General features: G+C 37.8%; 2 protein-coding genes across 2 annotated transcripts; one reads left to right on the forward strand and one right to left on the reverse strand.

The window, feature by feature from the left end:
- Positions 1-3790: 3790 nt before the first annotated feature.
- Positions 3791-4216, forward strand: GCK72_003858 (uncharacterized protein; the record flags this gene model as incomplete). The annotated part of the gene is made up of 1 exon (XM_053724290.1): positions 3791-4216. The coding sequence occupies one exon, from the start codon at positions 3791-3793 to the stop codon at positions 4214-4216; it is 426 nt and encodes a 141-aa protein (XP_053588484.1).
- A 2681-nt stretch (positions 4217-6897) lies between these two features.
- On the reverse strand, positions 6898-12076 carry GCK72_003859 (uncharacterized protein; the record flags this gene model as incomplete). Its single annotated transcript, XM_003091473.2, has 8 exons — positions 6898-7143; positions 7302-7556; positions 8961-9120; positions 9222-9331; positions 9377-9620; positions 10800-11032; positions 11080-11214; positions 11933-12076. 8 exons carry the CDS (start codon positions 12074-12076, stop codon positions 6898-6900), a joined length of 1527 nt encoding a protein of 508 aa, XP_003091521.2.
- Positions 12077-27938: the final 15862 nt, after the last annotated feature.

Genomic DNA, 27938 nt, shown 5'->3' on the forward strand with positions numbered 1-27938 from the left:
ACTAGCTCAAAGAATTGTTGCATCTCTCTATCTTTTTCCATCTGTTCGTATATTTCACATTCCCAAACAGAATTTAGATTGAATCCCTCATTTAGAATATCTTCTTCTCTCTTCATTGTTTCTTTATACAAAGCTTCCATTGTCTTGTCGGGTCTCATTGGACATTTCTTGTCCCGATCCGGATAACACTTTGGGCACCCGTGCCATACACATCCATAAATCTGAAAAGTTATATAAAATTATTATTATTTGATACAGAGATAAAGGTTTCCTTCACCTCACTTGCTGTGAGGGTCAGTCTTCCTTGGGGTCTGTGTGTGTGTGTGTGTGTAAATGGAATGGGTTTGTATCAAAAATGAAAATATACCTCAAAAACATCGTTTGTGGCCTCATTGAAAGCATCAGCAAAGTAAGAATGTCCATTAGCTTCAATTTTAACTTCTCCTCCACGTAATTTGTACTTCAAATGTAGTGTTGGATCTATTTTCTCAAGCCATTGGATATACTTTAACGCTAACATTGAATTATTTCCTCCTCCATAGCCATTCTCGGGAATATATCCTACATCTCCCTTCTTGATGTATTCGTGCTTCAATACGAACATGACATAGGAAGCTATAGTACATCCATTGACAATTGGGTTCCAGCCATTGAAAGTCGATTCGCACATCTGTAAAAACAAAAATACTAACAGGTTGAAACAATTTACTCACCTCAATGAAAGACATCAATGTTAACGTGAGAATGCGAACATCCGATTGGCAATACTTTAGCAGCTCATCATGTAACTTGAAACCATCATGGTAACACTTTTCATACCAGTCATCAAATTCTTTCTTTGTAGAAGGGGCCATGAACTGTGGGCTGTAGTACTCCTTCGATGGCAACGTTTTCAACTCTTTATCGTAATTGTCCGGATGATTGTATAAGTGGGGAAAGAAACCTTTTGCCTCGCCCTCCAGGCCAAAAGCTCCAGGCATTTTGGCTAGTCCCATTTGCAAGTATTGGAAAGAATCACGAAAATGCAGCTTTCTTTTCTCATATTCAAACTCTGCCGTTATGATTGTCATCCCATTTAATAAAATTTTTGGCTCTTTTGCCTTTGTGCCTCCTTGTCTATCGAGCTCTGCTAACAACATAACATGGTCATACCTGAAAATATCTTGGAAGTTGAAAATGTTTTATTACTGAAACATACCTTCCACCATTGTGTGCGATCACATATGCACCAGCTGCTCGTGGGTTATGTAGCAAGAAATCTGCAAAACTGGCTAATGGAGAATCGTGTTTGTTATTTTTGAATGGTGGAAAATCTTTGTAGCTGTAGGTCCATGGTTGGACACATAATTGACATCCTTCCTCTCCTCGGCAATCACTGCATATCATCCTTACACAAATCAGGTTAGGTTTGTGCTTGGGACCTCTTTCAATATGTCCTGGAAAAAAAGGTTTATACTTTGAATGTTTACATCCTTACCTTCGAATAATCCCGACTCTGCCACAATACATTCCATATCATACACGATAATAGCCCATTGTTTTTGGTTTTCTTGCTTCCTCAACTTTTCCTTCTCGTCAGGGACGTGGTGAGCACAAGTATGCCCCTTCAACGCTTTCTCCCTGCATATAGGACAGTATGCTTTTGCGTCACATACGTGTGTTTCTCCACGAATCCTCTCTGATCTATCAATCAAATTGCACTTTTCGCATCTGTAAGACATTACTAATGTTTGTCTAATTGATTAGCTACCTGCTATATTTCTTGCAATGTGGCAATCCCTTCTTTGATTTTGCAGTGAGATGTGCGTCAAAACACATTTTACTTCGAAAGTAAATATTACAAAAGCTGCAATAAATGTTCTCATCTTCTTGTTTGCATCCTGTGGCACCACATCTCTTGCATTTGGCTTTACATTTTCGATAATGTTGATTGTCGTCAAAAGTAGAGCATTGATAACAAAACCTGAAAATAAAAATAGTTGATTACAATAAATTGGTAACTTACCTTGATGCATGTTTTCCTTTGGTGTGATTCACATGTTCATAATGTCCCTCATAATAAAATAATCCAATAAACCCTTTGCCATCGGGATTGAATCGCTTTTCTTCAGTTGGGACGACCTGATGTTTGTTTGCAGCCCACAATATTATTTGATAGTTTGAAAGATAATTTGCAAGCTCTATAAGATCTTTTCGGCCATGCTCCTCTTTGTTCACATCCATCCCTGCATCGGCCAAAAGCTGCTTGGCAAGCTTTCCTTGTGATTCACTTTTGAATTTTGGGGTTATCTGTAAAAAGCACATATTACGGACAATCAAAGAGTCTAAAAGTACCTCTGGTCTTACGAGGCTTCGATAAAATTTTTCCATTTTCTGCCTTTCGTCTCCGTTGGCCGTAGTTTCTATATCACTTTCCAGTTTTCCTAGTGCAAGTGCTTTTGGTAGACAGTGGCTCATCCCTGTGACCCTGCTGAGGCTAACACCAAAATGTTGTTTCTGTTATGAAATAAATTATAGTTTGACAAAAGAAAGTATGCCTTACCAATAGTACTCTTCTTATTTTTTCTATTTTCTCAGTTTTCCGTGTGGCATGTGTTCCCCTGCCTCGTAGTTGTGATTGTTTATCCTTGAAAACGTTCATAGCAACAGTAAAACTCTCATCTAAACGGAGTTCTTTATTAGATTGCATCTGCTTAGCAATTTCATTCATTATCACTCCTCCATCAGCCACTGCATACGTTTTGTGGGTTACAAAGAAACCATCTCTATCGGTATACCCATCATGGTTCAATCTGTAAACGTTCTTCTTATGATTTGAAATTATGATAAAACTTACTGAAGCCAATATTTGGATGTTTTCAGATTTCCTCCTGATTTTTTGAGCATTCTACGAATAAAAATGTCCAAGAGCTTGGCCACATGCTGATGGAGTATTTTGTTGTTTTTTACTTTATCAAGATTGATGAATTTCATTCTGACAGTGTCCGCAATCAGAAACTGGCTGTTGTGTCTTCGAAAATGTGGTTCATTAGAAGTTATAACATTTTCTGTGAAGAACTCTTCTTCCTCGGGTGTTGGAAAGGTCTCGCTTCTTTCAAAGTCTCGTAATTGCATTTTTCGCTGCGGTCCTTTGCCATCTAAAATGAATAATTGAAATTCTTTATGTTTCTCATTATCACTCACGTCTTTGTGTCGAAACTATTCTGGCTGGCTTAGATTGTCTTTTCTTTTCTTCTAAAAATCCTCCTTGATTCTGAACTGAACTAGTTGATGGTTGATATTTTCTCTTCTTGTCCGTTCTTGTGTGGTCTTTGGTCACTTCTTCTCCAAGAAATATACTTTCTGGTTTTTTCTTTTTCGTCTTTGGTTCAAGACTAGTTGGTGGAGGGGCTCCTCCTGGTGAATTGTGAGTGTTTAGCGTTTTGCGTTTCATAACTGAAAAAGAAAGGATGAAGAAGGATGAATAAACGGACGATACGAAACGAGAAAAGAAATGAGAAATGAGAGCTTAAAATAGGTCACCATTTACCATGCGGTAAAAAGATGAAAATGAGCCACAGATTATGAATATCTCAAATCACTCTCTGCAAACGTCAGCTGTTACTTTTTGGTTGATGACGTCATCACTGACTTTTATTTTGTTTTCTTCGTCTCTCCTTTTCATACTCTCTCGTTCTATGGTTTTAACCGTCACGCAAAATCATTCGTGATTTATTACGTGATAGTGGTAGGTGACCTGTTTCTGAGTTCTGTCTTTTCTATAATTTTTTTTTTTTTTTCAGAATTTCTAATGCCTCCAAAACTATCCGGTAACCGTGGCAAACGATGTAACTGTATGGACCCTCTTCGTAATATTCGATCAAAATATACAAGTCAATGTAAGATGTTTCGTACTTTTCGTGAAATAAGATATCGTGGTGGTTTGGGCATAGAATGTGGACTCCTGCAGGATTCGGAAACTTTACGGTACAGAATTGCTGACCAATTGGCAAAAGATGAAGCAATTTTCTACTATAAGGACGGTCGAATTCTTGAATACTGTGAAGTGATTACAAAATGTCCAAGTGAAGTCCCCTCGATCCAAGACGGTGTTAACTTGCTTGAATTTTACAACAGCAGGCTCAAGGAGAATATTACTGATGAACAATTTGTTGTGATGGATAAGCAAAGGATATACTATCCTATTTCTGAACTGTTTATTGCCAAAGTTCCGTAAGTAATCATCGATATATTTGTTAACATTTCTTCAAATCTTTCAGAACACCGTGCTCCTCCTGTAAAAACTTTCCACACTCCACAACAACCATCTTTCCAAGACTATTTTTCCAAAACTATCTTTTCCCAGATCGAATGAAGCCGCGGATACCCGGAAAGTCTAAATAATAATATTCTATGTTCGTCTCCAATGTCTATATATATTTTTTTTTTTTTGATGTAAATTATTTTAAAACGGTAAAATGTTGAGAATTAATGAAAAAACAATAAAATTTTAATCACTAGCATTTGAATGTGACTCACAAACATGAAAGCGTCTTCTCTGTGGATGCGTCATACATATGTCAAATGAAAATTTTCAACCGGTGTATGAAAAAGATCCCCTTGTAAGAGAATAAACAACACTTACTTATGCCCTCGACTCGCACAATCCTTGCCTGGTTGTGTGAGGTGAGGAGTCTCTCACAATTTTAACAACATAGAAGATAAAACAAAAATTTTTTTACCCATCAGGTTTTACATGATTGTGCCTTTCCTACAATCATCATCATCAGATCAAACATTGAGTGAAAATTGATAAAAAAGCCTGGCCATGAACTTGACAAAACGTGTAAATTTGGAGATCTGTCCTATGTGCCTAGAACGCGCGAGAACCTCCCAAAAAAAATGGACTCTGTGGGCCTCACATTACCCACACTTGATGTTCACATGACGGAAAGTCAGGTCTACGGGTCACGGATCAAAGTTTAATGATAGTGGGTGGTTTCGTTTATCTAAGCAACCTTGAATCTGGCCCCAGATCTCACAGAAGAGAACCCCATGGTGAAATTAACTACATCTGAGGATAGGTTGGGTGGTGTGAATTTAACCATATGACCCAATAGCTAGAGCCAGCTGGCGCACCTTCGACGTCTTTTTGAGCTCCTATTCTGAGCCAGTGAGCGTGTGAGAATCTACTGAGCCTAGTATTTGATTGTAGGTGACTGGTCAACTCACAACATAATATCTCGTGGTAAAATTATCACCATTAGGAGTGTGGTTCAAATGCGGTTAATTTACCCATATGACCCTATAGTTTAGGTCCCCTGGAGCATCTTCGACACATTTTTGAGCTCTTTTTGCTCAAGCTCTGGTCAGCTCTCTGGCCAGTCTTCAATCTTGAGTCATACGCTAATGCCATCAGTCACAAAATCTCATGGTAAATTTGACGACATGGTGGTAAATTTCCCCTACCTATCTACTCATCTTGGGACACGGATACGTTATCCTACCGTACCTCTTTAAGGACCGTCCGTGGAAAAAAGGTGTCAATTACACAGAAAATTGGAATTTACAAATTTTGAACAAAAATTGACAGAAAAAACCGGGTTGCTCGGTTTTTAAACCTTCGAAACTTTCAAAAACGCTTTTTTGCAAAATTTCTAAAATTTTTGCAGATAATCGAGCCTCATTGTATCTGTAAGCATTTTTTTGCTATATTCTGACGTACCTAATAGAAGAAGAAGACCTCCTTGACGGCTTCGTCGATTGCGACAAATCCGTTGGACTCCTTGGTCGACCAGAGTCATGAGACACGTCCGTGGGGGAGCGGGGGCGGTGTCTGGAAATGAAAATTTGTGTTAGATTTTTATATAATTGGGAAGAGGAAAAAATGAAGATTCTGAATATATAATCAGATTTTGATAAAGTTGAAAATCGAGGGAGTTCCCAGACATTTTGCAACGTGTCGTGAAAGTGGGTGTAAACCGCCTGTTCTTAGAAGCCGTTTATCTCGATAAATTTTTGTCGTAGAGAAAATTTGTTAACGGATTCAGAATCCTCGAGTTGTCAGCTTTCTGGTCATATAACTTTCATTTGGAAACATTTTAATTCTTTGAGCAGTTTACGGCGTAGAAAGCTTGGGGAATATGAACCTTAAGTAACGTTAATAAACCGCCCGTTTTAGAAAGCTTGTATCACGGTTAGTTTTTAACACAATTAGAATTTGTTAACGGATTCAGAATCCTCAAGTTGTCAGCTTTCTGGTCATATAACATCCCGTAGAAAAATTTATCATTTTGGGCAGTTTACGGCGTGGTAAGCCTAGCGATTAGTAAGCTTAATGAACCACCCGTTACTAAATGCCTTGTAACTTTGTGAGTTTTCATTGCAGTAAAAATTTATTTACGGATTTAGAATCCTCACTACGTAAGCTTTCTAGTCATATAACTTTTATGTAGAAAATGTTTTATTTTGGGCAGTTTTCGGGGTACTAAGCTTACATTAGCCACTCTGTTAATGTGCCGCCCGTTTTTAGAAATTTTGTATGTCGTTTAGATTTTATCGTAACAAAAAATTGTGAACGAATTCAGAATCCTCACATTGTCAGCTTTTTAATCATTTATTTCACCGCCAAGAAAACTTTCATTTTAAAAATTTTAGGTGATGAGAAGCTTAGCGGGTTTTCTGCGTAAGTGAGCCACCCGTTACTGAAAGCTTGGTATCTCTGTGAATTTTTATTGTAGAAAAATTTTATTAACAGATTCAGAATCCTCACGACTTCCCCTATCTAGCCGTATAACTTTTGACAAAAACATTTTTCTATTCTGAGCTATTTGAGACTTAACAATCTTGCTACCCCGCAACTTACTACTTTAAAATTGTCTGTCTGTGTATCAATCCATCCAAATGTCCCATGTACACTTACCTCATAAAAGTCGACGGCGAATCAGCGGCAATTGGACTTTTCGGCCGGCAGAATGACATTTGTGATGTCGGACGGCACAGAGACAGTTGCGAAACGTCCCTAGACATATTCGGTGTAATCATAGACCGTCCGGGGACAGTCAACGTATTGAAACTGGATCCATATATTCTATGTTGGTTACGAGTGGACATCATGCTAGCAGAAGAGCAGGAACCCATCCGAGACCGCATTTCTTCAACGCCCTGGAATAACAAGAGGTAAAGGGAGAAGGGGGATAAGGGGGCGGAGCCAAGAACTGCAAACTGTAAACCCAAACCATGCACACACTCATACCGTACTCAGTGTATTACTAGGGATTCCTGAATTGTCATTTAAAATCTTTCAAGACAAAAGTACCCACCTGCAAGCGATGTTTCATTCTGGAATACGCAGTCTTGAATGTCGACCGGAAGTTTTGAGAAATAAATGCATAAAGGATAGGGTTGATGCACGATTGACAGTAAGTCAACGCATTAAAACCCATTCTCATGTGTTTTAGGGTCTGAGTATTGGAAGTTCGACAGATGTAACCGAAGGATGTGAGGAGCTCGTCGACTATGGTAGGCAGCCAGCACACGGTGTACATGCAGACGATGGAGATGAGCATTTGGACAATCTGGAATAGAGATTTTAGAGAATCCGTCTGGAATAAGGGACTACGGTTGTGAGCTGCTTAAGGATCGGCTAAAAACAGTTACGAGGTTTTTTTTTAAATCGGTTGAGATCGGCTGAAATTGGCAAAAAATCGGTTCAGATGGTCTAAGATTGTCAGAAATAGGCTAAGGTCGGCCGAGATCGGTTAGGATCGGCTGAAATTGGCAAACATAGGCAAAGATCGGCTAAAATCGGCTGAAATCGGTAGAGATAGGTTGAAATTGGCTAAGATTGTCTGAGATTGTCTGAGATTGGCTGAGATTGGCTGAGATCGGTTAAGATGATTTGAGATATGCTAAGGTCGGCTGAGATTGTCAGTTAAGACCAATTGAGGTCAAAGTTGAGCGGAATTTCGTTTTCCGCCTTTCGCCAGTTCGAAAACCGCATTCCACCATACTCTGATCTTTTGATCTCCGAGAGTTAAAGATATTGAAAACAAGCAACTACTTCACAGTGACACAACTCTATTCCTGCTAGTGATCCGGCTAGACTGACTACAGTAGGACAGACACACTGTCTTGACTATTCGTTTCAAGGAACCTGTGACTTGAACAGGAATCATGTTGCGCTTTAGTGAAGTGCGAAAATTGGACGGTATTGAAAGCATTATGTTATGCCTCTGCTATTTTAGCTGTTGTAATTCGTGACAGGACCGTGACACAGTCATCTTAAGGATTTCGTAACCATAGTTGACTAAATGTGAACATGAATCAAGCGGAAAGGTAAGAGTATTAAAATTGGCAGTTTTACTTCTATAGGCCGTGACAGGACAGTGACCCAAGGTCTTGTCCCCTCAGGGCCTCAGCGACCAGATGTGAACAAGATTTAGGTTACGGTTTAAGGAAGTACAACGATTTTTTTTTAAATATTGAAAGCATATAACTTTGTGATGTACAAAGATTTTACGATAAGGGGTGAGCGGTATTTTGCCTTCTGCCTTCTGTCTTCCGCTTTCAGTCCAAAATTTTTTGTTAGGTCATGACAAGACCAGCCGTCTTAAGAATTCTGCTTCCAGAATAATTTACAAAGATAAAGCTATGGCTTATTGTTAGAGAAGTACAGAAATTTTAAAGCAATGACAACAACCTTGGTTTAGGTATTATACTTTTTAAAAATTAAACTCAAAAGATCAAAATTCCTCAGATCCCGGTGGAAGACTTGAAATATGGCTCAAAGCATTCCTTACAACTCTAAAACCCCAAAACTCTTCCCAATTCCAGGTCTGCATCACGGAATGCCACGTGACCAACGAGGAGCTCTACGAAATCGCCCTCCCCGGATTCCTCTATTCGACTGTTTTTCTAGTTGGAACTATAGGCGAAACCAAACGTTTTGAAACCGAGTGAGAAAAAAAACGTGCGCTCACCTGCTTCTTATTCGCCTCGGCAACCCTGTTATTCCGGTGGTTACTGTATGACTTGATTGTGGTGTTGGCGGTTTTCAAGTTACGAGAAGTGGTGATCATTGGGATGGCCGAGTAGCCGGAGAATGTGACGGCGTCGGTGGCTGCTTTGGAGAACGCCACCCTGGAAATAAGTCAATTACCGTCCTAGACAAAAATTCGTACGGATTCAGAATCCTTACGTCTTCAGCTTTCGTTTTATACCCTAGTTATGATATAACTTACATAGCCTGCGACAAGATAACACGATCTTTTGAGGACTTGTACACTATTGCAGAGACACGTGCATAACATATCGACATGGTGAGCACTGGGAAGATGATTAGAAGGAGTAACTAAAATTCTTTCGATGGCCTAACTTTCGTTTCTAGGCCACGTACCTGATACATAGCATATGCCTTATTCAAAGAAGTCCTTGGATATCCTAAGAATTGTGTTGGGAACCTCCGTCGACACCAATGAACTCTCTGTCCGGATAGTGATAGATTCGTCTCGTAATCCATTCGAACGGCGGTTGGAACTGCTAGCAGAGCGGATAGCATCCAGATGAGGAGAATCACTTTTTTAGCACGGCCGATGGAGGAGAACCAGATGTTTCGCATTGGGTAGGCGATGGCCAGGAATCTGGAGGAATAGAAGTTAGGTGGAATTGGATTGATTGCTGCGTAGCGACTCAATTAGAATTTTAAGGGCGTTCAGATAGAGCGCAGGTACATATGTACTTTTTTATGTTAGTTCTCTATAACAGGCTCGAAAAATGTCGAAGTTGTTCATAATCGAAATTCCTAGCCCAAAACATTGTCGAAAATTAGACTTTTTTAAAAACTTCACTGAAATCTCGCATTCTTAATGAAATTTTCTATTTTCTTGTATCATCATGATAGTTTTTTGGAACCAGAATTTTTCTGGCTTTCTTACGCGGTAAAGTTCACAACATAAGTTTGCGATGGAGCGCAATTACAGCAAGATTTTCAAGAAAAACTACAGAATAACCGAACATTTGAAATTCTGTTGTAAACTATAGAAAATTCGAATACTATTTTTGTTAGAATACGTTCTTTCTAGATTTACCAAGATTCCAATTGATACTAAAGTTGTATAATGAATTTGCAATGGATTAATTAACAAAATTTTAGAACTTTTCTTATTTGTTCAGCATTCAGCAAGACACTTTGCGAAAAATGTTATCTCAATATTTTCAGGCTTTTTAAAGTTATTTAATTAGTTTGTAGTGCGATAGAGCGCAGTTACAGGTTCTGGTTCTGGGGTATGCCAAGAATTTTCCACCGACCAAATGTAAGATCTCTATGTTTACAATGGTTACATCTACATTAGGGTAAATCGCGCGCGCTTTTGAAAGTTATAAGGATAAAACCTTTGAACTTTTCTATGCTTCAACATTTTTCCTTAAAGATCCATTTTATGTTAGGGCTAAAAACCAAAATAAACGGTTGAAAACTCATAAAGTTACAGATTTTCGAAAATTATCGAAACTCAAGAAAATCTAAATCAATTTTAACTCAAACAGATTTATGGCGAACCTTATGAATTCCATATTTTTAGAATCAGCACGTTCTCTGCTTTCATAAAAGTATAATCATGCCTATATTCTGAAAATATCGATTTTCGGGCTAATCTAAGTCGACTGTAACTCAAACAGATGCATGGTGAACCCCATGAATTCCATATTTTTAGAATCAGCACGTTCTCAGCTTTCAGAAAAAAATAATCATGCCTATATATCGATTTTCGGGGCTAGAGACGCAGTTCAAAACCTTTGTCTCAAAATTTCCGCAATCTCACCTCTCAAAACTGATCATAGTCATTGTGAGAACCGAGCAGAAGCATGTAAACTGTTGAATGTAATGCACAGAATAACACGCGAACCGTCCCATCGACCACGTATGCGACATGTACTTCATAAACATTATAGGCACACAGAACCAGATGAGACACAAGTCGGCGGTACTCAACGAAGCCAGAAATACGTTTGTAACATTTCGCATTCGTTTGAAGCGATTTACAACGAAGATTACCTGGAATAAGGTAACTAGAAATATTTTGAAAATTGGATAAGAGGTACCATAGAATTTCCTATAGTTCCAACTAGAAAAACAGTCAAATAGAGGAATCCGGGGAGGGCGATCTCGAAGAGCTCCTCGTCGGTCATTGAGAAGAAGACGGTGTCGTCGGTGACGTGGCATTTCGTGATACAGACCTGGAAAGAGTTGGAGAGGTTTTGGTGTTGTAAGAAACGCTTTGAGCTAGATATATTTCAAGCTGGTTTCCAATTTTTCGAAAAAAAAGCTATTTTTAAATTTTGGCCATGGAGTCAGTAGCAGAGGTGGTCAAGGCACAAACGCTTGTTAAAGGGGGTTTCATAACTTTAACCTTGTTTTCTCGAATACCCGGCATCGATGGCAAAAACTAAATATATATTTGAAATCAGCGTGATTTCAGCTTTCCTATGATATAAGTCACATCCCATCACTCCAAACTAACTCCATGACCTAGTTAGCTATGAGTCTAGGGTTTACTTACCAAAGTATGTATTAATTTACATATACATGATTTGAAGGCTAAAATTTAAAGAATCGTGAACATGTATACAAGTTTTAGCCTACATTCTAAGGAACCGACATATAATACTTTCAATGCTACATAAAGTAAACAAATAATTGAATTCACTAAATTTGAGTACAGGTTGAGTTCTGACTCAAGTTGTAAGCTTTATGACGTTCTAGTATAAAATTTTGATTTGCATGGTCTTGGGACGTTAATTCGTGCAAAAAGACGATATAGAGGCAAGAATACTGTAATTTGTTTGAGAACTCCAAAATTCTAGTTTTTTTCATTCAATAACCTACTGAGTACTAACTCCTAAACATATAGTTATCAGATACTGTAGAATACATAATTCTGTGTGTCGTGAATACCTCCAAAAACTTATGCAACGGATGTGTACAATTACAACTGCCCGCCGTCATATTCTCCCAATCGAATGACGCATCATACTCGTAATCGAACGTTGTCTCCTGAACCATGTAGCATGACGGATCGTCTCCGTCTTCTATGCTCATGGTTCACCTGGAAATATGTATCAAAAATTGAGCATTTTCAGAGAGGAAAATCGATGAATTTTGAGAAAAACAAGCAGAGAAACGAAAAGGAAAGATGGGAATGAATGTAACAACATGATAATATCAAATCCATCTCTTCTCTCACTAATCCGCCGACTAATATCCTCAGGAGAGAAAAGAAATGGAAAGACGATGTCGGGTGCTCTGATATTGGAAGGGGAATATGACGAAGGGGGACAGAGAAAAAATGGAAGGATGGAGGATCGGGATAGGGATCAATGAATGGAAATTCAAAAAAACTAATTGTAAGAAAACTTATTGGGAAAAGTGAGAAAACGAGGAAAGGAGCCAAAATTTTGTCTAAGAGGACAACACGGAAAAAACCTTGCACCAAAACTCATTTTGAGTCAGAAGAACGGGAATTGTGGCGTTTAGAGCGATGTTTAGCACATCCATCAATAATAAAAGTTTCCTAGAATTGACTGAAGTTTCGGAATCACAGGTTTAATTTTAATTTTGAACGCATCGGATGATATTTTGACCGGGTAACAAGTGACAGGTAGAGAATTCTAACAATTTAACGTTACAGATATTTATTGAGATTGAGTTGAGTACTGACTCCATAATATGAAAGAAAGCATTTCTAACACTTACAAGGGAAGTCTTTGGAGACGCCACTTTCAAAGGACCTATAAATTTGGTCATAGGTACTTTCGACTACGAGGAATCCATTCCTGCAGTCAAAACCTGCTAAATGTGTCTGCGAGCCAAGTTATGAGCTCTCAAACTTTTCATGTGGATAGGCTTTTTCACATGGTATTCTAAATCGGCGGTATATACGCCACCGCGTGGTTCCATTTGTGTTCCCCAGCAGTTTGCCTGCGCTCGTACATTGCAAAAAAGATAATACCTTGCATACACTTTTTGCTGCTCGGCTCGTCGGCCCGGCCCGGCCCGGCCCAGAGTCAAAAAATGAGCACAATTTTTTCACAACATTTTTCGAAATTTTTTGAAATTTTCATCAAAAATAGTCGAAAATCCTATGTACACTTGAGTTTCATCGATATGTAAAAACATAGTCGAAAATTCGACTTTTTTGCGAAAAAATCAAAAAAAATTTCAAAAAAATTCAAATTTTCAAAATTTTGTACTGTGACCCGGGCCGGGCCGGTGAAAATTCTCAAATCGGCCCGGCCCGGCCCGGCCCGTTGCAAGTATGGTATAGATCATCTGAAAGCGGCGTCTTCAAAGACTTCCCATGTTAGTACTTACTAGGGAAGGCCTCCAGGTGACCGTGGAGTTATGGGTCGTGACCTATATCATTGGAAAGCTGGGAAAACGCTGATTCCAAATATATATTCAGTTTTTGCCCTCGAGGCCTGGTATTCGAGAAAAACGAGGTCAAAGTTTGGACCCCTGACAAGTCATTACCTTACCGACGTGTTAAAAATATCGGCGGCGTGGCGCAGGTGGGAGTGAGGCGGTGTGGCATGAGGAAGGGTGTGGGTTCGGTCCCGCCCACGCGAATTTTTTTTTTGCATTTTTTGTAATGAACTTTTAAGATTCTTTGACCAGGTCTGTCTCAATTTTTCAAGATTTGGATGATGTTTTATTGATTTTCAAGTAAAAATAAAAAAATTTTAAACAATTTTTTTTCAAAAGTTTTCAAAAATTTGTCCATCATTTGATGGTCGAAAAGTGATGAAGTACTCGGAAAATTTTTCTCGTTTTTTCTTGTTTCAAATGGCTTACTGTGAAAAAAATAAAGTTTGGCCAAGGATTTTCAAAAAAAATTTTCGCGCCCAAAACACTTTAGTGCATTTGTGAACTAAAGCGTTTTAGGCGCGAAAATTGTTTTTGAAAATCCTTGGCCAAACTTTATTTTTTTCACAGTATATTCGCATAGGAATCAATAAAACATCATCCAAATCTTGAAAAATTGAGACAGACCTGGTCAAAGAATCTTAAAAGTTCATTACAAAAAATGCAAAAAAAAATTCGCGTTGCCGGGACCGAACCCACACCCTTCCTCATGCCACACCGCCTCACACCCACCTGCGCCACGCCGCCGATATTTTTAACACGTCGGTAAGGTAATGACTTGTCAGGGGTCCAAACTTTGACCTCGTTTTTCTCGAATACCAGGCCTCGAGGGCAAAAAAAACAGCTTTCCAATGATATAGGTCACGACCCATAACTCCACGGTCACCTGGAGGCCTTCCCTAGTTAGTTATTGCAAGAAATTTGAGTAGCCTTATATTTCGCAGTAAGAAATATTTCGTAGTAAGAAAGGCAGATTTAAATAAGAAAATGCTCAAAAAGATTAACATTGAATTCTCTGAATTGAGTTTTCCTAGACAACGAAAGACTTCAAAAGAAAAACACCGCAAGATTTGCCGTTTCACGTGCACTAAATCATAGTTACCGTAAAAACTGTAATAGAAGCGCCCCTTTATTAGAGGCGCCCCTCTAATAGAGGCGCACCCTAAAAGGCGGTTTGAATAATAGTGGCGCACCCTCTATTAGAGGCGCCCCTTTAATACGTTCGAAATATTTCTGATGGTTTTCAACCATTCTTTTCCAAAGTTCGTGAAAAAAACAGAATAAAACCCCATTTTCGTTCAAAATACTGCAAATTTTGGGGTTTTCGTGTAATTTTGTAAGAGAAAATGTTAGTTTTGTTGAAAATTTGATGACTTAAAAGTTTAAAAAATAGCCAGACGAGCAGGTTGAAAAATAGAGGCGCATGCGCCTATATTACAGTTTTTACGGTATAATGTATTATCCTATTCAAAAACTGTCTCTTTTTAGAACCACTTCTGTTTTTTTTTGAGATTTGCAATCTGTGTTCACACAGAAAGTGTGTTGACTAAAGGATAAATACTAAATTAAGTCAATATATGTACTCGCAAAGTTTAATTCTGTTGAAATAGGCTACAACCTCTAAACAGCATAGTTATAGGAGCTAGTATGACAATGATAAAAAATAAAATAATCCAAGAAAGGCTGTGACAAACTAACTGATCCCCTTTTCATCACAAAAAAGGGAAAAAGGATTTGTCCTCTCCATTCGTCGCATCTCAAAGTATAGGTATGTCAAGGAGAAAAAAGAGAAAAGAGAAAAGGCAAAAGAAATTGATCAGGAAATCTTATTAGAATGCATAAATTAAATGGAAATGTAATGGAGAGAGAGTGGAAGTGCACATTTAATGTTGGAAGAAAAAAAAAGAGAAATGCATAAATTTATATCTTAGTAAGTCAGGAACTAACTTTTTTTGAAACAAATAAAAAACTAAAAAGTTTGAGATTCTAAGCAATGCTCACAATATTAGTCAAAATTGAAGCCACGCCCATTTTGCAGAAGTTTTGTTTTCAACATTTGGTTTATGACCATTAAGTGGTGATGGATGAGCATTGGAAAAAATGAGCACATTATCTTCCCCTTTTTGTAAAAGAAATAGGTCTTGTCCGAGAGGAGTACACAGGATAGCTTCGATTTTAGAGATTTGAGAAAACCCTGATGAGATTGAGTTATTGTGTTGGTACTGTTATTATTTGGCAGAAAAAATAAAACCTATCTCCTTTTCCAAAAGGAGTACACGGGATAGCCGCTTTTGAGAATATTGCCGACATGCATAAGTGAAATGCTACTGGTTTGTAAATTTCTTTGCAAGAATAAGGCTCCGCCCCTAAAACAGGAGTCAGAGCGCATTCAGGCAGTCAAACTGCTACTACAAGATAACTATTCGGTTATTCGGTGATTTTAGCCAAATAGGAAAAAAGGATACTGATAAAAATTATTACATGGAAGGTTAAGAAACGGTAAAAACAGTGTCCAAGAGGAGTGGTACACGGGATTTGTGTTGTTTGACTAAAAATACATGAATATGAGTAGGAACTGACATAAAATTAGATGATGACGTGTTAGATCTTGTTGGATGAGTCAGGTAGGGACACCAACATGTGCATATTACTAAATGTTATTGAAAATTAATAAAGTGACAAAGAAACTACAAACAAATTAAATAGAAAAATTTCTGGGAAATCTGACATAACGAAATTGGGATATTGAAATTTGAGGAGTTTAATGGAAATCGGTTTATTATCTAATTATTATTTTAAATTGATTCATTCTACGGGTCTGCACCTAACATGACCAAAAATATTGAAATTGGATGACTCAGAATTTTTTAATTAAAACTTTGACAAAAATTCATAAAATCGTGAATTTGGTGGCCTAGAAAATCAACGAAACACAAAGTTAGGCCAAAAGTTGGGTGTCATACTTTGCTAACAGTATTTAGTTTTACTTTTAGGTTTGTTGATGGCCAAGAAATTCATAAAGTCAAAACGCAGGCCATTTTATTTTGAAACATTGAAAAAGTGGGCCAAAACACAAAAATCATATTGAAAGACCTTTGGAGCAGAACATTCTAAGTCTTTTTTTTTCAACTCCACTGATCTGTGAGTGCTCTTTTTTGTTCTAAAAGTTTTCTATTTTCAGCTACATATATGCAAAAAGAAGTGTTAGTGATCATTCGAGTGTATATATGTAGTAACAGAGAGAATCAAATTATGAGGAAACGTTTAAAGCTGTCAATTTGTTTACATACTAAGAATGTTCCAGAAGTTTTTAGAACCCCTGACTATAAACATGTAAAACATTTTAAGTGATGATAGCTCTATAAGGGATTGAATGGAGAATCTGACATCCAGGAAACTGATTGGGAAACCTGTGGACTATCTAGGGAAGGTCATGGAGTAGGTGTTGAAAAAAGGGACGTGACCAATATCATTGGAAAGCTGAGAAAACGCTGATTCTAAATATATATTAAGTTTTTGTCCTCAAGGACTGGTATTCAAGAAAAACAAGGTCAAAAGTATGAAGTAGTGAGATTATCCACTATGCCATTGAAGGTATGGCTATTCGGTTTACTAGGCCAATAACTTGGAAAAGTGTTTCGAGCTCCACAAAACACAAAAATCAGAAAATTCTTTCTCAACTCCACTGATCTGCGACCTTCTACTGCTCTTTTTTGTTCTAAAAATTTTCTATTTTCAGCTACATATATGCAAAAAGAAATGTTAGTGATCATTCGAGTGGTAATAAGAAAAATTGAATTTAAACTTATCGGGGAAAGGTTGAGTCGGGTTATACATACAATATATATTTTTTTCTAAAGCTACACACGTAAGAATTTATACGCTTAGAATGTTCCAGAAGTTTCCAGATTCTCGGATATATCATAAGACCAAAGTGATGATATATCATGATAAGAGATTGAATATATATATGAAATAATCGGAGAAGAAGAGTAATTTTCTATTTCTTTTCAGCATCAAGTGTATTTCACTAATCTCCATATATCGATGAGGCATTTGGCCAGGGAAGGAGATAGAAAGAGAGGACATTCATCCTCCCCCACGAATTGGATAGAGATGGGAAGAGTCAAAAACAAATGGAATAGAAGGGATAAGTATTAGTTCGAATTGTTGGCTGGAAGAGTGCAGGTATAGGTTTTGGTAAATGACTTGTTTAGATATAGAGAGATCAGAAAACAAATTGGTATATGACATTTCCGTTTTTTCAAATTCTTGTAAGGTATGGTGGTTCGAATGCAATTTCATGAAAAATCGATTTAAAAAACGCAAATCGCTTCAAATTGAGTTTTACAAGCTGAAAAATAAACCAAAATGTAGATCTCGGCGAGATCTATAGTTTAGCATCAATTTTAACATGAGAAACATGTGAGGTGTAACGATTTACGGCGTCAATTACATTACTGCAACAATTTACAGTGTTTGAATGAAAGAAGGTCTTGAAAGCTGAGGTATTTATTTGCGTCCAGTTAGAAAACTTCAGAGTTTTAATGTAACCCCTAGAACTTACAACTATATTCAAAATACCCGTTCTTAAATATGTACCTACTTTGTAGATACAGAGTCAGACTGGTCACCCAGATGGCCTAGATTTAAAAAAGACCATTCTAAGAAGTATTAGCACAGCACGCTTCTTACAACCGCGCTCTACCGGAACCGAAGTAAATTGTGTGCAAAATTGAGAGACTCTGAGAAAAAGAAACACTTTTCAACGGCATTTCGGTGGAGCGCAGTTGTAAGAACTGTGCAGAGCCAATATGCTGCTCAGATAGGATACAACTAGTACACCTTAGAGGCTGAATTAGTGAAGATTTTCAATCTGCATTCAAAATTCGGTTAAAACCAATTTGAACCGAGATACAACAAGTTTAGTTCAGTACCTTTCAATTCCACGTCACACCTTCACCAATTCACACTTTCCGTAAATTCTGAAACCAAATTCAGAATCTTGACAAATTCCGTGTCAAATTCAGCAAAATTGGTCATCAGTGCAACAACAAAGTACAAACATGGAGAAGAAGCCTTACAAGTATTCAGATCAAGTGAATCAAGCGTCTTAGAGATCAAAACATGAGCCAGATGATGGAACAAAATATCGTCGTAAAATTAGATGCTTTAGGCGTGATCGGTGTGAAAAGTGTTTGCGTACTGAACACCGGAACTTACGACACTTTAAGCGTCGATTTTGAGTAAAAATTGAAATTTCACGGTCGTTTTGGCGATTTAAAGAACGTTTTGTACAAAAAACAATAACGCATATGTAAATGTATGGCCTAGAAAACCAAACTACCGGAAAACTCGGTCAATGTTTTGTGCGGAAGGTGGTAGGCTTAGAAGACGACTTTAGCCTATATTTAATGTAAGAAGCCCCTAAAATGGATCAATTTGTGTTACATTTCGTTTTTTTTTTTTTAAACATAAGAAATATCAATTAATTCGAGAATGCGAAACAACTGTGAGTAACAACCTATATAACTGCAAAGCTGAAATCCTTGGGATTTTGAATTTCTATTCAAATTACTTATAGTATCAAAACGTGGCCTAGAAAACCAAGTCTAAAACTAGTCATCTCTGAAATACTTCCTTAATGCATGCATCCTCCCTCTTCATTTTCCTTTTCAGCCTCTTCCTACGCTATCAGAGAGAAGAAGAAATCTGTCTAGTGACATACATGTGGTCGAAAAAAGGGGAACTCTATGATATATATTATGACTCAAAATATTTATTTGATATATATATAACTATATTTTCAGATGTTATATACATAAGACTATACAAAAAACTAGAAATAAATATATATGATAGTTGACGACATGGGACTTTCAGAGAGCGATGAAAGGATAATCGAGAAAAGAAGAAAATGAGATTGACCTAGATCCTCCTATTAAAAAGAGATAGACGTTAGTCACTATCTTAATCCACTTGAGGTTCTTTTTCTGTGATTTTCAGATTTTCAGAAAGTTGGGGAATTTCAGTATCAAAATTGGGGGAATTCTGATAGAACTGATAGTGACAAGGAACTCAATTTTTTTTAAATGAGTTTTGAAGCCTCACCCCCAAAACCGGGGACGTTTTTAGGCTCCGCTACCAGAATAAAATGTCAGGAACACAATTTTATAATGATTTAAATACAGAGAGTGGTTTTCTGTGGGCGGAGTCAAAAATTTGAATAAAAACTTAGTATAAAGATTTTTACTAGCGTCGTAAAAAAGCAGAGCTGTGCGGAAGTAAATTTTTTGAAAAGGAAGGAATTCCGCACAGCTCTAGTCGTAAGGTTTGATGTGAGTTACGGTCACTGGTCAAAAAGTGTTTGCGTACAATACACCAGATCTTACGACACGCCGAACTGATATCATTTTTTTCAAAAATGTAGTGTAAAATCCGGTTTTTCTACTATTTTCGAAAAAAATTGAGCTCAAATTTTGAATGTTTGATTTCAAAATGACTAAATATGTGAAAAAAATTAAATCCGGCACCCTAAGAGAGACCTTTCTGGGCAGTTTGGATGTGTCTCGACTCCTGTTTTGGGGGCGGAGCTAGAAACTAGTGTTGTGTATTGGTCCAAAAGTGTTTGCGTCCAATACACCAGATTTTACGCACTCCTTACAACCGCGCTCTATCGAAACCGATGAAAATTGTGTGCGAAATTGAGAGACACAGAGAAAAAGAGACATTTCTCCAGGGGATTTCGGTGGAGCGCAGTTGTAAGAACTGTGTCGAGCTAATAATTATGAAATTTTCAATTTTTTAAGCATTCCAACGATATTATATATTCAAGTTCAAAGAAACTTTCCCAACAACAAAAAAAAACTAAACCTTTGCGATTTTTGACGCTTGAATCTAATAGAGTAATCGGATATGTCCAATGGAAAAAATGCGTATAGGTGGTGGTGGGGCGGCATTAGTTAAATGAATAAATCAGGGAGGCGACATAGCAAAATAAGAGAAGGAAATAGAGAGTGGATTTTTTATTTTTGGAGTCGGCTTGTTATTTTCACCTTTTTTAGGCTCCGAGGTTCCGGTTCGAAAATAGAAATAAAAATTTTATGAGCAATCTCAGTTTTTTAGCTCGCCACAGTTCTTACAACTGCGCTCTACCTTGAAAAATGTCTCTTTTTCTCTAAGTCTCTCAATTTCTCACACAATTTACTTGGGTTTCGGTAGAGCGCGGTTGTAAGAAACGTGTCGTGCTAAATAAATGAAATTGCCTTATGATGAACTTTAAAAAAAAACAATATTACTGTAGTCCGACTACGTACAATACACCTTAATTTAGTATGACCAGATAGCTGACGTCGTAAGGATTCGGAATCTGTACTTAGATTTTTGGATAAGTGAAAATAAGCCGAGTCGGGCTGCCAAAAACGATGTTAATAGGTTCATATTTAAATTTTTTGATGTCTTACCGTCAGATTCAGAATCCTCGTGACCGACACGCTTCTTACAACCGCGCTCTACCGAAACCAAAGAAAATTGTGTGCGAAATTGAGAGACACAGAGAAAAGGAAACATTTTTCAAGGGAATTTCGGTGGAGCGCAAGTTGTAAGAACTCTGACAGGCTTCTGTTTTATTAATTTTTCTTTTTTTTAATTTTTCAATTCTCAAAAAAGGAATCTTTACTACAGTAATATGAATATTTCCAGGTCACATCAATTTCGACTACTCTCGATTCTAAATGCAATAAATCTCTCACTAATGTAAAGACGGAAAAAGTGGTAGTCGGAAATTGGGTAGACCACCTAATTTCCGGCATTTCTTTTGGCTCTCCTCTACTTCCGCTCTGGGGAAGGGGACCAGGTCATAAAGGGGAAGAAAATAACTTTTCAATCTTTTACCTGGAAAAGAAACAATGGAACAAGTTTCGGGAAGACAAGGTATTTTTGGGAGGGGAGTGACGTGTTCGGTGGGAGTTTAGTACTTAGCTAACAAGGAGACAGCTCAGAATCTAGAAGTTCAAAGTTTTTTTCAAATTGTCGTAAGGTATGGTGTCTTAGACGTAAATTTTAGAAAATTGGCCAAAACGGGCGTAACTTGCTTTAAATTAAGTTTTATGAGCTCAAAAATATACCAAAATGTAGATCTCAGCGAGTTCTATAGCTGTGACCTACTACGGCCCTGATTGCAAATGGGTAATGTTTCGGAGGCTGGGTTAGAATTATATTTTTTGATAATTTTTGCGTTTTTTCACTTTTTCCCAGCCAGCGGCACATTAACGACAAGCCATTCGGCTCATTGCATTTTTAGTGAATTATGTGCCGACCCGGTTGACAAGTATGGCTAATATAAGTACAAGAAAACTTAGGACCCAGAAGTTTAGAAAATTGATAAAGTTCTTGGAATCTTGTCCAAAAATTGTACACTCGAAGGTATATAACGCAATCTGTAGAAAATAAAAAATAAAGAAGTTCAGATGTTTGTATAATCGCTAAAAAACATCAGTTATCATCATGAGTCGCTGCTCAGCGAATTGAAAAGAATTGACTGAGCCAACTATGTTTACTTAGCACCAGGGTTGGGAAATTCCGGGCCGGGCCGGGCCGACTGAGAAATTTTCCTCGGCCCGGCCCGGCCCGTTCGGCCCGGTCGGCCCGGCTCCTGTAGAAATTTGAAATTTTTTGAAAAAATTTTCAGTTTTTTTTTGCAAAAAGTCGAATTTTCGACTATGTTTTGGAATATCGATAAAAAACTGAAGTGTACGAGAATTTTGGAGCATTTTGATAATTTTTTAATGAAAATTTCGAAAAAAATATGTGAAAAAAATGAGCACATTTTTTGAATCCGGGCCGGGCCAGCCCGGAATTTCCCAACCCTGCTTAGCACTACTTAGCTCCGTATCACTTATCGGAGAGAGAGAGTCGCGGCGCAGCAAATTCAACCTAGGCCGACACAGTGCGTATAAGAGATTTGCGTACAGTATACTCTAAATTTAACGACGACGGTTTGAAATCAGTGAATTGAAAAAGGAAAACTTTTCGGAAAATTCAAAGGCTCTGGTGTTTTTTTCCAGAATCAAAAAAAAAATGCCGGCTTACTTATGTGTCAATCTTTATCAATCTTCATCTTCGCCCGTTTTCCAAAAAGAGAGACATAATCTGTCGTCTTTTTTGTGAAAAGCTGTCGAGAGAGGCTTCTTTTTTTTTCGTCAAATTGATTCAGTGGTGGAAAGAAAGATGTGGAGAGGATATTAGCACATATATATAGGAAAAAGAGACATTGGTGGTCTAGTTTTGGAATAATTGGGATTCTACACCATGAGCATGTCGAAAAATGCAAAAAAAAAGGGAAAAATGCTGAAAATCAGAGATTTCTAAAAAATGACTTCTCAACGGTCGTGAATAAGAAAACAGTGTTAAAAAATACAATTTTACATGTCGTGAATAATCAGTAAAACGTCTGAATACCAAATCCATTCTCAGAATTTGTCTAGCTTCGATTTCAGCTGAGATACAGAGCTTTTTGTCTGAAACTTCTCAAATTTTGGCGTCGCCTCCCAAACAGGAGTCAGTAAACCCTTAAACGTGTGCACGCAAAGCTCAAAAATATTACGGACGCTCAGTAAGTCATACAAAAAGAAAAATATATCGACTGACGGATTATCTCAGGTCTCTCAGGTGGTAACTGAATTAGGTATCCAGCAATATTATTATGAGATAAGGAGGGGGAGAGAATGATTGGATTACTGCAAAAGTACTGAGGACAAAAAAAGAAAAGAATGAAGTACATATGGGGCCGGAATCTAACTGAGTCTGTTTAGAGTTATTGTACATTACCTATATTATTAGAAAGCTGAGAAAACGCTGATTCCAAATATATAATCAGTTTTCGCAGTCGAGGTATGGTATTCGAGAAAAACGAGGTCAAAGGTAATAACTAGTCAATGGTCCTTACTTAAGATCTGGAAGGAGATGCAACCATACTGCCCGTCTAAGAACCGCCTCTGTTAAGAGTCGCTGCTCAGGGAATTCAATTTGAAGCCAATGTCCGTTTTTGACTAGTTAGGCTTGGCTTGACAGAGAGCAACTAGAAAAACAAAATGGGACATCAATAGCACTACAAGCGTTTCACAGCAGAGTTGAGCGGAATTCCGCCTTCCGCCTTCCGCCTTCCGCTCTCCGCCACTTTTTTCTTTCCGCCTTCCGCTTTCCGCTCTCCGCCACTTTTTTCTTTCCGCCTTCCGCTTTCCGCTTTCCGCCAAAAATTGTCCTATTTCCGCTTTCCGCTTTCCGCCAAAAATTGTCCTATTTCCGCTTTCCGCCTTCCGCCTTCCGCTGCTTAAAGATTTTTTCCTCAGCTTGAAAAATTTGATCACTTATTCCAATTTACTGATGTTTTTGAGGTTTTTTGCAGCAAAGCTATCAGTGTTTAACGAAAAAACAAAATTTAACACAAATTTAACCCTTTTAGTGTTTTTTACTACAAAATAAGGCTAAAATCGTATTTTTGAAAGCGACATTGTATTCCGCCTTCCGCCTTTGGCATTTTTTTTCCATTCCGCTTTCCGCCGTCCGCCTTCCGCCAGAAAATTTTCGCTTCCGCCTTCCGCTCTCCGCTTTCCGCCGATATTTTTTCAATTCCGCCTTCCGCCCTCCGCTTTCCGCCCAAAAAATGTTCATTCCGCTTTCCGCCTTCCGCCTTCCGCCATTTCAAAAACCGCATTCCGCTCAACTCTGTTTCACAGCCACGCTCTACCGAAACCAGAAAATTGTGTGTGAGATTGAGAGACTCAGAGAAAAAGAGACAAGGGAATTTCGATGGAGCGCAGTTGTAAGAACTGTGAGCCGAGCTAATAACATGATACGAAACAAATAAAATAGACGTAGTATCGATTCGCTATGTCGACACCTCAATATGTTTTCCTGCTAACATATTGATGTTTGGTTATGACATCTATGAGAGACACCAACTTGGTCGATTAGAGAGATTACTAATCAGGAAGAAGAATTCCAGTTTCTATAATTTCAAGAATTCTGTGACGTGTCGATTAGAGGTAAAAATTGTGATTAGAACCAAAAAAAAAATGACTGAGTACTTAGACCTGAACACGGAGATTTCTGTATACGACATTGAAGCATTGGCTGAGTAGCGACTCAAAAGGTAAAGCATTAGGGACAAGCTACTAGATTCCACTAAAATCGCTGAAAAAAACCAATCGATTATGTTATAATGAGAAAATAAAAAAGTGTGAGGCAAATGATAAGAGGGGGGATTATCTCATCCGGATGGCTCTTCTCTTTTTTCTTTCCAATAGCTTAATCCAGGTCAAAAATGAGCAAATGGGGGGGGGGAGGGGGGATGAGAGACTTTGAGACGCTGCTCAGTTAATTTGAAATAACAATGACACGAAGTCGCTGATCAGTCTTGAATCTAGAAACTAGAGTCGGTACTCAGTCAATTTTTTTGGGACTAATCACAAAATTCACACATTTTTCAACTTTCCAATAGAGTCGCTACTCAGTCAATCCCAAAAAACGACGCCCGGTTGAAAAGTGACCATAGAGGGGTTCAAATGTCTCAATGTTTTATTGACACAAGAAAAAAGGGGACCATGCAAGTTTAATGAGCGAGCAAAAGTTTGTCCCCCCCCCCCCCCTTTATGACACCTACATACTAAATGTTTTGGAAAAGGTCAATTCTATGGGAGCAAGCCGAGGTGGAAGAGTTTTTCCACGCCGTCGTGTAGTCCTCTCGGACAAGATCTTCAAACAGTCGTGCATAACATTGTGCAGATGCGCTCTGTCGCACAAAATGGATTTGTGGGGAAAATGCGCTCTACCGTTCTAAACCTTATAGCCATATAGAAAGCGCGCTCAACCGCACAAAACGCAACTTTTTTGTATTTTTTGTAATCGTTTGGTGATATAAATGTTGGAAAAAGAGGAATTGAGCAAAACATCTTGTCCGAGAGGACTACACGACTTTCTTCCAAAAAAAAAGCTCATTTTGAGTCAGGAGAACGGGAAATTAAGCGATTTTAGGCATGAGCGCGCTTTTAATCCATACTAATTCAAATAATTTTCCCGCGCAAAAACGGGAAGTCTAGTGGCGCACGTTTGCACACGATTTGGCAGGTTGAGTCGCCGCTCAGCCAACTATATATGGGCTTTCTAAGACCCTGTGAAAAAAGTGACATCATTTCAACTAATATGTTCGTTAAATGTTGAAAAAACTGGGGTCAGTCAGTGTGTTAGTGATTGAAGTGACACTCTGCCGAGAGAGCAACAAGAAATACATTTCCGGTGAGCAAGAAACTTGAGCATTTTCACTTTTTCTTCTTGCGGAGGGATTGGAGTCATGGGTCTTCCGGTTTCTAGAGTGGGGGGGGGGGGGGGTGGACTAGGAAAAGCTAGGCCAGGGAACTCATTTTGTGAGATATTAGGTGGGCACAGTTTTTACCAGACTTGTCACGGGGCGGGCCGAAATGAAACAAAATCTCGGCCCGTTTTGAAACATTTTTTGAATGAAATTTGAATTTTGAACTTTTTTTGGAAAAAGTATAATTTTTGACCAAAACTTTAAAATTCAATCAAAATGTGAATATTTATGATAATTTTAGCATTTTCACTCTATTTTTTCGAGAAATTTCAAAACATTTTACTAAAAAATGGGTACCCACTTTTGAATCCGAGCCGACCGGGCCGGGCTTTTGACACACGTCTGGTTTTTACAACTGCGCTCCACCGAAATCCCCTTGAAAAATGTCTCTTTTTCTCTGAATCTCTCAATTTCGCACACTATTTTCTTTAGTTTCGGTAGAGCGTTGTTACAGCATTGTACAGTACAGCGCACTTGCTTTTTTTATTGACAATCTCACATTTTTTGGTACCTGTTTCAACGGGGAATGCAAGTGCGCTCTACCGCTTAATCTTCGAACTAATAGTCGTGCAAATGCGCAATTCGCTCTACTGATAATGAACTGTTGCTTAAAATAGAGAATCGATATTTTAAAAGCGAAAAACTATAAAAACTGGTCATTTTTCATGAAAAAATCAATTTTTTCGCATTGTGTTTTTTTTAAAAAGTTTTTTCCCTAATCCCCCTTTTTAAAAGAAAAAATAAAAGAAACTAAGTCTTCTGAGTATGACACACACACATATTAAAACAATTTCTCTTTTTGCTTCCTTATCCCATTCCCCATTTACTCTGAAAATGACGTGAAAAATGGATACAAAAAAAGAAAATTCCAGAATTCTTGTTTTTTTTTTCATTTTTTCTGGATGGCTGAGTTAAGCCACCACCACAGTAGACATGAAGACAATATATGCTGATTTTGGATTTTTGAAAAAGGAACGGGATGCTATATTTACTGAAAAAAGGAAGCGAAGATGTCTGAAATAGAAAATACAAAAAAACACAAAAAATAGGCTCCGCCCACTTTCGGGGATGGAATTTTTAGGGGAAATACAGAAAATGGAATACAGAAAAAAATCACAAAAATAGAAAATTTTCAAACAAAAAAATTCAGGCTCCGCCCATTTTTGCATTTTTTCACAGCGCTTTATTTTTTGTTAAAAAACGCTCGAAAACAGATTGTGCGACGAAATTGCAAAAAAAAAGGGCGTGGCCTAAATCGTGTCAAAACTTGAGAAAAACCACAAAAAAACGTAAAAATTAAGCTCCGCCCATTTTTTTTGCAATTTTGCGGCACGATTTCGTTTTTTTTTGTCAAAAATTTAAAAGAGGTCTTAAGCCACGCCCCTTTTTGCAATTTTACCGCATGGTTCACATTTTCCGTGCGCTAAAACTGCAAATTGTGGGCGGGGCTTGAATTATTTCAAAATTTTCAAAAAATCGATATAAAAACGTGTAACAAAAATGAAATAAACTGGAAAAAAAGTGGGGAATAGAAGAAGAAGCCGGACACCGATGAGAAGCGGAAATTGAGTATGTGTGTGGTGACGGTGGAGAGAGAGAGCAGTGGATTATGGATTATGAGGATTTGAGCCGGATTGAGCTGAAAAAAATGAAAAAAATTGAAAAAATTATGAAAATTTGGGAAAATTTGAGCTAGAAAAATGAAAATTTGAGCATAGCTTCCGCCTACGCGTGACTAAACACGCTCTATTGATAATCGATGTGAAAATTCCGGGATTTTCACATCATATTATCATTAGAGCACATTTGCCACAATACGAAAATCAAAAAACAAAAAATTTGAGTTAAAAATCGCAATTTTCCAAAAATTATCATTAGAGCGCGATGTCATTCTCAAATTTATCAAAAACTTCATACAAATGTAAATGCGCTCTAATGATAATTTGATTAAAACCCTCAAATTTACAAAATTATCATTAGAGCGGACTTGCATTCATCAGAATATTAAAAATTGTTAAAATTCCACTCTAAAAATGAAATTTTGGGCATAGCTTCCGCCTACGCGTGACCAAATGCGCTCTATTGATAACCGATGTGAAAATTCCGGGATTTTAACGGAAATTTTCACATCAGATTAGCATTAGAGCGCATTTGCCACTGTATAGATCC

Source organism: Caenorhabditis remanei, chromosome II (genome assembly GCF_010183535.1).
Source record: "Caenorhabditis remanei strain PX506 chromosome II, whole genome shotgun sequence".
In the NCBI taxonomy this organism is placed as follows: domain Eukaryota; kingdom Metazoa; phylum Nematoda; class Chromadorea; order Rhabditida; family Rhabditidae; genus Caenorhabditis; species Caenorhabditis remanei.